The sequence below is a fragment of the Octopus bimaculoides genome, chromosome 7 (genome assembly GCF_001194135.2).
Source record: "Octopus bimaculoides isolate UCB-OBI-ISO-001 chromosome 7, ASM119413v2, whole genome shotgun sequence".
In the NCBI taxonomy this organism is placed as follows: Eukaryota; Metazoa; Mollusca; class Cephalopoda; order Octopoda; family Octopodidae; genus Octopus; species Octopus bimaculoides.
In genome coordinates this window covers 104,201,914-104,214,430 of record NC_068987.1, presented here as the reverse complement: position 1 = coordinate 104,214,430, position 12,517 = coordinate 104,201,914, and the positions used below count along the sequence as shown (strand labels likewise).

Sequence of the window (12,517 nt, the reverse complement as noted above, 5' to 3'; positions counted from 1 at the left end):
GGTCAGCCTGTGGTTATTGTAGAAGACACTTTTCCAAGGTGGCATGCAGTGGGAATGAACCATGTTGTCGGAAAGCAAATTTCTTACGACACCGCCATACCTGCACCTGTATTTTTTTTTTTCTCTTATCTATTTCAGGACCACCACCTTGTGTTGATCCTTAAGATTAAAAATCTCGCTAATTTTTTTTTTCTCTCTGTGCTAAATGTGTAACTTAGTGACATTGGGTATAGGAGACTTTAATAACATTACTGTTCAAGGTTTTAGTTTTTCTTTTTTTTTTTTATGTGGTGTATAGTGTTTCTTTAACAATTCAAGGGAAATTTTGACAACAGGTTGATTTATTGTGTTCTTTGTTGTACTTAATATGCTCATTGAATGCAATTCTTGAAATGGTTTCACTGTTATGCCTGAATAAATTTAATAGTTCGTTTGTTAACAAAAAGGTTTAAAAAAAAAACAAGAAATATTCCTAACAAAGTTGATAATATTCTTACGCATAAGCGTGGTTGTGTGGTTAAGAAGTTTGCTTTCTAATCGCATTATCTTGAGTTCAATCTCATTGTGCAGCACCTTGGGTAAATGTCTTCTATAGCTCTGAACCAACCAAAGTCTTGTGAGTGGATTTGTTAGACAGAAACTGAAAGAATACACACACACACACACACACACATTCTTTTATTTGTTTAAGTCATGTGACTGTGACCATGCTGGAGCACCACCTTTAGTTGAACAAATCGACCCCAGGACTTATTCTTTGTAAGCCTAGTACTTATTCTATCAGTGTCTTTTGCTGAACCGCTAAGTTATAGGGACATAAACACACCAGCATCGGTTGTCAAGCGATGGTGTGGGGGACAATCACAGACTCACAAATATATATATATATATATATATATATATATATATATACACAACGGGCTTCTTTCAGTTTCCTTCTACCAAATCCACTCACAAGGCTTTGATCAGCCCGAGGTTATAGTAGAAGACACTTGCTCAAGGTACCACGCAGTGGGACTGAACTCAGAACCATGTGGTTGGTAAGCAAACTACTTACCATACAGCCCCTCCTGCACCTGTATAATATATATTTACAGTAAGTTAATTATATGACCAATCATAAGTGACTGATTGTTTTGCATTCATAAAGTGCTTAAGCTTATAGCCGACTCCAAGTATAACAAGTTGTCTATAAAGCTAAGCACTTGTAAAACAATTTATCACTGTATGACTGGCCATATAATTAACTTCCTGTAACTACATTATTGGTCTAACATTTACAGTGTGCTTCTTTTTCAGATATATGATCCACTGATGTTATATATTTGTGTGTTTATATATACATATATATACATATATATATATATGTGGCACATAAAAGACACCATTTCGAGTGTGGCCGTTTTCGTGCGGGTGACACGTAAAAGCACCCACTACACTCTCTGAGTGGTTGTCGTTAGGAAGGGCATCCAGCTGTAGAAACTCTGTCAAATTAGACTGGAGCCTGGTGTTGCCATCCGGTTTCACCAGTCCTCAGTCAAATCGTCCAACCCATGCTAGCATGGAAAGCGGACGTTAAACGATGATGATGATGATGATGATATATATGTATATAATGATTTCAATAAAAGGAAGGTTGCAAACTTGCACAAACGTTAGCACGCCGGGCGAAATGCTTACCAGTTTTTCTTCTGTCTTTATGTTATGAGTTCAAATGCTGCCGAGGTTGACTTTGCCTTTCATCCTTTCAAGGTCGATAAATTAAGTACCAGTTATGTACTGGAGTCGATCTAATAGACTGGAGCCCTCCCCCAAAATTTTAGGCCTTGTGCCTAGAGTAGAAAAGAATATACTCTCTCTTTTACTCTTTTACTTGTTTCAGTCATTTGACTGTGGCCATGCTGGAGCACCGCCTTTAGTCGAGCAAATCAACCCCAGGACTTATTCTTTGTAAGCCTAGTACTTATTTTATTGGTCCCTTTTGCTGAACCGCTAAGTTACGGGGGTCATAAACACAACAGCATCAGTTGTCAAGCGATGTTGGGGACAAACACAGACATACAAGCATATACACATATGCATACATACATACATAGCTTTCTTTAATAAATTTTATCCTGAAAATCACCTACATAAATTAAGCAGGTGCGCAAATTACATGGCTTTTTATAGAATTTCAACTGTTAGAGTTATTTTCGCATTTTACCCATAACAACCCTTAAACAGGTAAATAGTATTTTCTTTAACAATAGATCCACTTATTTCCATTAGTGACTTATTCACCAATATACCATGAATGACGATGCCTTTCATGTCACTTCAGCCAATTGACAGGTGCTACGTGAAGAACTTTCCAGACTTACTTTCAATTGTTATTATCTCATATCTGATTAGCCTGTTATTACGTAACATGCTTCACGATTTTGGTATATATGCCTTATTGGTATTTCCTCCTAAGTTCTATATACTCTGGTAATGCATTAAAGCCCGTTTCAGGGCTACTTTCTTTGAATTGTTACTATCAGGTAACTAAGTTGCATGTTATTACATAACTGACTTCACGATTTTGGTATTCATAACTTATTGGGATTTCCTAAAAACTAGATCCTATGTAAGATAGTTCAATATTATCTGTAAATGCACAAAAACCATTTTAAGGGCTACATACTTTGTATTGTTACTACTGGATTAGTGAATCAATTACGAGAACAGAACCAGGGGATAAGCCCCACTTTTCCAGGAATTACTGGGTACATCAGCTAGTATATATGTATATCTGTGTATATATATATATATATATATGACATGTAAAAGCACCCACTACACTCTCTGAGTGGTTGTCGTTAGGAAGGGCATCCAGCTGTAGAAACTCTGCCAAATCAGATTGGAGCCTGGTGTAGCCATCTGGTTTCACCAGTCCTCAGTCAAATCGTCCAACCTATGCTAGCATGGAAAGCGGACATTAAACGATGATGATGATGATGATGATATATATATATGTGTATAATGAGGATGGTTACACCCTGCTTAGTTCAATTTCTCACGTCATCAAACTCTTTCGCCTGATATTAGTTCAATTATCAATAATTGCAATTACATTTACCCTAATACTTGTCCACTGAAGTCAAACTGTTTAGTGAAAAATGCTACTTATTATGTACAGTACACACCAACTTTTCTCATTTCTATTCCTTTTAACAAACACTTAAATCACCCTATCATTCATGCTAAGACCTAACCCAAAACAATGATCCTCACTATTCAACATCATTTAAGACTTAAAGACTAGAGATAAGTAATACCTCCTAAAATGGAACATTTTATCAAAAACAAATTCATATTGAAAAAATATTAGACATTGTAGCCTATGCACAACTGAAAGCATAGGAATCCTTGTTTGCCAAAATCCTTACACTCAACAAACACTACTCTCTAGGAATGGTATCCAGCCATAGAGACCATGCCAAAACAGACATGGAGTCCGGGCAGCTCTTCAACTGACCAGCTCCTGTCAAACCATTCAACCCATGACAGCATGGAAAATGGATGTTAAATGATGATGATGATGGTATCTACATAAATTTCCCTACCCACAATAAATTTCATAGTGCCTACATAGAACTTTTAAGACTTTTGAACATTACAAGCATTTTACCTTACACTAATAGTTAATATCTAATTGTAGCTGCTCAGACGTTAGTGATACCCCCACACTAATTACTTTATTTTATGGCATATAAGATATACTTTTTACTTAGAAATCCCCCAAAGTGCTATATGCAAAGTTGGGCCTCCCATGAGCTAATTTGTTAACACTCATTACTATAGGCTAATTATAATCTAAACAGTATCTTCTACCTAGCCTGATTCCATAATAATAATATTTACTTAAGCATCACCATTATTATTGTTGTTGTTATTATTATTATTATTATTATTATTATTATTATGATTATTATTATTATTATTATTATGTTTTTCTTTTCTTCTTTCTTCAAATTTTCTTCCATTTCTTTGCCGAGCGTTTTCCGTACACCTAGGGCAGAGAAACTCGTTGTATGCATTCCCAGTTTACACTCGCAAATTATTATTATTATTATTATTATTATTATTATTATTATTATTATTATTATTACTATTATATATAATGAGAATGTACCATTTAAGCAGAGCATGCAAGAACATTGGAACAAAAGGTTGGGAGAACCACATCATGGCCTCACACTCACAGGAGAATGAAGTGGTCCACCATTTGCACAGGTGCATAAGTAAGTGGGACAGTTTTGGGATTATCTAAGAAAGGCTGAAGTATTTGTGAAATCTTTTAAGAAGTGTGTGCTAATAACATTCCAGACAGCACAACAGATGGTGCATTATTTAAAGGCAATAATATCAATAGTCATATGAGCAACAGGGATAACGGGTTTATAAGATCCGATGATAAGGATTTTCCTGGCTTTGAAAATGATTAAAGTTTTTCTTACTTTGTTTTGGTTTGTGTTTGATTGTTGTTGAAGACTGCTTTTTGTATGTATTCCTTGTATTTTCTTGCACGTTTTATTACCGTAATCATATAAGATATTTTCGCTGTCGTAATTTCTTGCTTCAAGTTCAACTGTACTGTTAACTTTTTTATAGTGGCTGTGTGATAAGTCGCTTGCTTACCAACCGCATGGTTCTGGATTCAGTCCCACTGTGTGGCACCTTGAACAAGTGTCTTCTACTATACTCTCAGGCCGACCAAAGCCTTGTGAGTGGATTTGGTAGACAAAAACTGAAAGGAGCCTGTCGTGTGTGTGTGCTTGTGTGTCTGTGTTTGTCCTCCTCCATCACTTGACAACCTATATTGATGTGTTTGCGTCCCCATAACTTAGCAGTTTTGCAAAAGAGACCGATAGAATAAGTACTAGGCTTACAAAGAATAAGTTAAAATTTCGATACTCCGTATTGACTAAAGGCGGTGCTCCAGCATGGCCGCAGTCAAATGACTAAAACAAATAAAAGAGTAAAGAGTAATGTTTTCTGTAATAAATAAGATATCTTAGTAATGTTTTGCAATACACTGCTAGATTGCTTTAGATATTACATGCATTAATACACTAGAAACTTTTTTCTTGAATATACACTGCTGAAATTGGTGGTGTTTTATATTCCCATGCATCCTTTATGCCATCATATATTTTACTCTAATGCACATTTCTGAACATTGTCATATTTTACATAAAATGCACCTGTGTTGGCGTCATGTAATTAGCATCCAAGCCAGCCCCACATAAAGAGCACTTGTGCTGGCACCTTATAAGGAGCACCCCTGCTGGGACCGTGTAAATAGCATTAATGCCGGTGCCATATAAGTCGCACCCATGCTGGTGCCACATAAAGTGCACTTGTGCTGGCACAATGTAAAAAGCATTTAAACTGGTGCCACATAGAAGCATCCAGTTCACGCTGTAAAGTGGTTGGTGTCAGGAAGACTACCCATCTGTAGAAACCAGCTGACAGGGATCTGGTGCAGCTCCCATCAGACCACATGAAAAACAGACATTAGATGATGATGATGATGAATTACTGTCCTATATACTATCACAATGCTTTATCTGTTTCCTACTGATCCTTTATATATAGATAATTTCTTTAGTAGCTCACGCTAAAAGGAATTCGTCATGCTCACACAAATTATTCTAAACATTTAGATATTATTTATCTTTTACTTAACCTTACCACTGCTAGACCACCATAATTTGCATGACATACTGCATAACATGTTTCAACAAATTTTCACTGAGTGCTCTAATACTTACTTAATCTTTCCTGTTACATTACACATTACTTTTAACCTTTATGTGAATCTACACATACTTGTAGTTATTCATTTATTTACTGACTCATATTTATCTTGCTAATACGTTTTCCTTAGTTTTTAACCACTTTCCCTAACGCTTTGTGTTTTCTGTGATTACTCCTATACTCTACTTCCTTCATGTTCCATTATTAAAGTACACCATCCTAATACCTATGTCTGTTTGCCCATTTAATTTGCTTGTGGGTATGTGTGTTTGTAACACTCATATAGACATATATATAGTCTACATTCTTGTGCTGCTTTCATTAGACTCTCTTTCAAACAGTTAAACCACACATGCTCATTCGCACACTTCTAGGTTATCAACTCTTCTTAACTTATCTACATCCTCTAGTTTTCATACTCTTCTCTAACATAGATTTTTCTTGGCTAGTTTCTTATTCTAACCACTTAAATCTCTATTTTATATGAAGTTTGTTATTCTGAATGTTAATATTGTGTTCAGTCTTATCCAACTAGGAACACCCATCTGATAAAACAGTGGTCTTTATTCTTTATTTCAGTGTTGTCAGCTTAACACTTACATTTATATACATATATACACTACACTCTTGGAGTGATTGGCGTTAGGAAGGGCATCCAGCTGTAGAAACTCTGCCAAATCAGATTGGAGCCTGGTGCAACCACCTGGTTCACCAGTCCTCAGTCAAATCATCCAACCCATGCTAGCATGGAAAGCGGACGTTAAACGATGATGATGATGATGATGATGATATGTACGTTTGCTTGTTGATATAATGGTATATATGTATGCATCGTCATTGTTTTAACATCTACTTTTCCATGCTTGCATAGGTCAGAGTTTACTGAAGCAGAATTTCTGCAGTGGTATGCTCCTTTGTGTTGCCAACTATCACCTATTTCCAAGTATCCATAAGGGGACTGCGCAGCAACCAGAAGTTGCCCATTAATCCTAAACTCCTGCAACACATGCATGTCTTGTGGCACACAGTCATATGTGTTTGCACGGTCTACAAAGCAAGTGTATGCCTCTTGGCAATATTCCCATGATTTCTCAAAGACCTGCTGTAGAGTGAATATTTGGTTCATCATGCTGCATCCAGCATGAAAGCCACACCGTTCTTCAGTTAGCTTGGGTTCAACAATTTCTCTGCATCTTTTTCCCAAACACAGTGTAGGCTTTGCCCAAGGGTTTCTATAATCAGAGTTTCCTCTCTCTCTCCCTCTATCTCTCTCTCTCCCCCTCTCTCTCTCTCTCTCTCTCTCTCTCTCAAATTGGGATTATCACCCTGGATTGCCATGCCAGCCAGAGAATACCTTGTCTGTTTATGGCTTTTTACATCTCAGGACAAAAGTCGGCTGGTTTGGCTGGGCTGGCATCCTGGAAGGGTGCACCAAGCTCCAGTCTGATTTGGCATGGCTTTTTTATGGCTAGATACCCTTCCTAGCGCCAACCACTCTGAGAGTGTAATAGGTGCTTTTATGTGCCAATTCATCTACAATAATTTATCTATGTGGTTGTAGGTCGCTGTACATGAATTGTTGCTGCCAAATTCACAAGGGGGCGACATTAAAACCTACAAGATTCTGAGATCAACTGCAAACTTCTGCAGAAAAGAGTGATATTGAGAGACTATATCAAAAGAAAAGTGGGATGAAAAGGTTTAAGGTTAGTACAGACAACCTCCAAGTATCATACGATATTACTCAGCACCTACTAAATAATAGCGACAAAAATAGATCATGAATCAGTGCTAAGTCTAAGTGAGTAACATCCTACAGTTCTGCTATGAATTCCTCGAGTAACACTTATTTCCTGATGATGATTCCAGTGATACAAGACTATCACATCTCAGCAAGGACCTTGAAGAGAAACACTGCATATTATGAAAACATTATGCTTTCTTTTATTCTTTTACTTGTTTCAGTCATTTGACAGCGGTCATACTGGAGCACCACCTTAAAGGGTTTTAGTTGAAGAAATTGACCCCAGGACTTATTCTTTGTAAGCCTAGTACTTATTCTGTCGGGCTCTTTTGCCAAACAGGTGTCAAGCGATAGCATGGGGGATAAACACAAACACATACACACACACACATATATACAACGGGCTTCTTCCAGTTTCCATCTACCAAATCCACTCACAAGGCTTTGGTTAGCCCAAGGCTATAGTAGAAGACACTTGCCCAAGGTATCACGCAGTGGGACTGAACCCGGAACTATGTGATTGGGAAGCAAGCTTCTTACCACACAGCCACACCTGCACATGAGTACGTTTCCATAAACTTGAGGATGTTGATAATATTAACACAAAGTGTAACCTCTGTTCATCTCATGCTTAACTGTTAGTAAGTAACTAATCAACAATCTGGAAAAGCTAGAATTTTCGAGCAAAAAAAGGGACCAACTAACTTGCACTTTACAGATACCATTTGTAAGCAGAACAGTAAAAATATACAAGACTTTCCTAAAGTTTTATGTGTAACAGTTGGCATTGTTGTTGTCCAAATTTCAGTGATGAAGCTTCTGTTTCTTTATCAGAAATGAACCCCTTCTTTCTTGGAAGAATTCCAATTAATATATAAATAAAAGGAAGAAATGTACATATGTGTGATGCATGCATACATACAAACAAACATAAGCATATCCAAAGAAAAGGGGGCTCTCCCTCACACCAAGCACATTACGGTTCAGACTGGATCATTTCATTATACCACTGATTTCAGAGAAGTCACTTCCAGTAAAACTAAAGAGTCGCTTCTACTCTCTGAACACTTGATTCATTCTTGCCTTTTCAACATGGTTTTTTTTTACAGCTGGATACCATACCTAACACAAGGCATTGTACAGCGTGGGCTTCATACATTTTATCATGTCTAACAATCAAAACACGTTTTGTGTATCGTATAATCTTTTACTTTTTAGGTGGTAAGCAACATGTCTGTCCAAGCACATATTTATAAAAGAAATTATTTTGGCCTATCTGAGTGCTGAATTGTAAAATTGCTAATACAATGTTCTTGTGCAATACATAAAATATCAAACGAGAATTAAATAAACGTTGTTTAACCCTTTAGCATTCAGATTAGTCTGTCAAATGTAATGCTTGTTTATTTGCATTGTTTTCAATTAATCATGCATTATCTCATAGCTTTGAGATTTTCATGATGTGATTGCTTATTTTTAGAAGGACATTATAAGGTAGGTGTGAGAGGTTGTATCTGGCTAGTTTGAACATATAACAGGTAGAATATTAGGGTCAGATATGGCCAGTTTATATGCTAAAAGGTTAACCATATAATGATTTTTATTTCTTTTTTGGTATGAAACATTTCAGATGTCTCTCTCCTGAAATGGTTGCTCTTCAGCTCAAGTATAGATATGATCTTGAAATTGATAACTGTAAGAGGTAAAGTAAATCTTAACTTTTATATATCCTTGATGTTATTTAAAGATCTTTACTTTAAGATAAAGTTTGTAGAATACACTTCAAATGTTTTATAAAGATTTGTGTGCAAATAGAGAAACCACTTTTTAAACTATTGTTGTTGTTCATCATTTGTGGTGGTGGTGGTGGCGGAAACGGCAGCAGTGGTGGTGGTGGTGGCAGTGGGAGGTGATGGTGATGGTTTTACTTCCATTTTTGCTACCATTCCTCACCTCTTTGGGTAATCTCTGATCAAATAAGCAAGGCAATTGGTTGCAAAACTAGGAATAACCCTACAGATCTATTGTTTCAGGTATAACATGCCTCACCATACTGCCCATTCTAGCATGCAGTGATGAATAGTATCAAAGCAGTGTGACCGTCTGAACATGTATTCTCTCTACTCTCCACTCTATTTCTGTGCACCAGTTATTATTTTGCCCAAGGTCAGCCCTGATCAAACACACCTATGATCAAAAGCATCCCAAACATTAAAAAAAAAAAGCCTTCATGAATGAATGACCATGGGTTTGCACCTAGAAAATTACCCTCCAAGGCACAAGTCCGGGCAATGTTGCTTATGGAAGACTAGCAGTTGCCATGCATACCAGCCTCCCCTCTCAACACCACCGATGTTATCCAAGGGAAAGGCAAAGGGGCCGATACAGCTTGGCACCAGTGACGTCACAACTCATTTCTACAGCTGAGTGAACTGGAGCAACATGAAATAAAGTGTCTTGCTCAAGAACACAACACGCAGCCCGGTCCGGGATTCGAACTCACAAACTCACGAGCGTAAGCTCGATGCTCTAACCACTGAGCCATGCACCTTTACATATCCCAAACATTATCATGCTGTTTTCTAAAAAGTTCCAATGCCTTAAACCTCATTTTCCCAATATGGCCCCCATTTTTGTAAGGGTCTACTTTGAAGGAGATTTGGCTACTGTTTATAGTAGTTTGAGCAACTGCCTAGACAACTTGCCATTTGGTGGTGTCTCTGCAGAGGCAGACAAAATGGATTTAGTCAGAGCACAACAGTTGCTACTCCCCTGTACTGATCACTTGTGGTGTGTACCCCCAGCTCAGTGTTTGGAGCCAGCAAAGTTATTGGTATTGCAACTATTTCTGTGCGCATTTATTTTGATACTTGTTTGGGTCAAGTCTTTTGTATTTTGCTTGTTTCAGTCATCCTAAGCCTGGTTCTTATTCTATCAGTCTCTTTTTGCCGAAGCACTAAATTATAAGGAAGAAAACAAACTAACACCAGTTGTCAAGTTGTGGTAGGGGACAAACACAAACATACACACATGCGTGCGTGCATGCACACACACACACACACTCACACACATAACAAAACAGGAAGTTGGAAAATATTTTTGATATTATTTATTCACCATTACATATGTTTCATTTGCAAATAGGAATTACAAGGTTTTACTTGTTAGATTATTTTGTCAGTGAACAGGTCATGGTCTCAAAACGCTGAAAATATTTTGGCAAATTAAATTTAAGAGATTTCCTATTAGAAATTCTTCAGACAGAGAACCAAATAATACAAAATTTACATTTGGATGAAGCATTTATATATAGTTAGTAATCAGGAGTCATGTAGGTAGTGGAGGAAAGACGAGAAAGCAAAATAATGGTTGTTAAATATGCTAATATCAAGATAGAAGTTAGAATGATCCATTTGTTATTGTTATACAATAACTCTACAAACAATATTTTCAGAGTTTTCTATTTTAATATGTACTTTGCATCAGTACTAAAATGACAACAACTATGTTGTGGATTGTAATACTGAAATAAGCAGATGGGCTTCTAGAGGAAACAGCTGGGAATTTATCCTACCTTCCTACATTGTATATATAGAGAGGTGGAGAGAGGCTTCTTTCAGTTTCCATCTGTCAAATCCTTCTATAACCTCAGGCTTTGGTCAGCCTGGAGTTATAGAAGAAAGCGTTTGCTCAAGGTGCCCACACACTGGGACGAAATCTAAAACCATGTGGTTGAGAGACAAATTTGTTACCACACAGACATACTTGTTTTGTTTTGGGTTTTTTTTTAAATTTATATTAATTAGCAGGGACCCATGAATACTTCACAGAATTAATGATTAACTTATTGGGTTATTTCTGAAAACTTTATCCACAAAAACCTGAAAGCATAGCCTGTGTTGTGTCTGTATCAACAGATGTCACTCATCTGCTAAATACAATGATTACTTAATGCACCTTGCCGTAAAAACCTATGTAATTTACAAACTTTTTTTCGCAAAAACAAAAATAGACTTTAGTGGGTGCATAGATTACATGAGTAGATATTTTTCAAAATTTTTTTAGAAATTTTTTTTGTTGAAAAATGACGTACAAATGTAAACATTCGTACAGGCAGTTGACTCATTTAATGTCAGAATAGGTTTTTACAGAAAAAATAAAATGAAGTTAATTTTGATTTATGCTGGATGGTATAATGCTTACTTTTTCTGTATAAATTTACTAAAACCTGAGATCGTGTGCTGGAAAAAAACAATTGCAGCATGGAAGGTGTTTATAAGCCATTTAAGAAACACACAAAAACCGTTAGATTCATTTCAACATTTAAATTTAATTTGCCAAAATTGTGCTTGCATTCTCCCAGCTAAAACGGTAATGACACATTTTTAAGTTTGCTTGACATTTTATAAGTGTGAAAGGGATTAAAACTTCTATACTACATATCAAAGGTTCCAACAAGAACAGGCAGAAAATCAGAGCTTGAGACAAGAAAACACTTTCAACCAATCAGAATTCTGTTTACATAATCGGTCACCTTCCTCTGTCGGTTGAGTAAAGTGTCATTTAAGTTGATGTTTATTGGTAAATAAACTTATTTTGCAACACTTGTGCATATTTATCAGCTTTGATTTTTGTTGATAAGAATTATCAACAACTTTTCCTTTGATCATGATTCAAGAAGACATACAGAAGTATGCTAAAGATCAGACGTAATCTCTTGTGGGCAAGAAATGTAAAATAAAGTTTATTATAAACAATACAAACACTTCGTAATTTAATAGTTTTCAACGTGATACCTGTTAAACAGAAATTATTTTTATTTAATGAAATCTAATCATAAGTAAGTGAAATTATGCTAAATACAACTAAATTGAAGACCTTTTTTTCCTGGCCTTATCAGCAATTCTGAAAATTTTTGGGTGCAAATTTTACATCAGAAGAAACTTTTTTAAACAATTTTTATCTTGAAAATCACCTGTGTAAATT

The 12,517-nt window shown here is 36.3% G+C and overlaps 1 protein-coding gene across 1 annotated transcript in view; it reads left to right on the top strand.

Moving 5' to 3' along the window:
* LOC106876073 (breast cancer type 2 susceptibility protein) overlaps positions 1 to 12,517 on the top strand; it is a 123,461-nt gene that overhangs the window by 37,987 nt on the left and 72,957 nt on the right. The window contains exon 8 of the mRNA XM_014924478.2: positions 9,162 to 9,233. Coding sequence (XP_014779964.1) covers positions 9,162 to 9,233 — 72 coding nt within the window. The remainder of the gene's footprint in view (positions 1 to 9,161; positions 9,234 to 12,517) is intronic.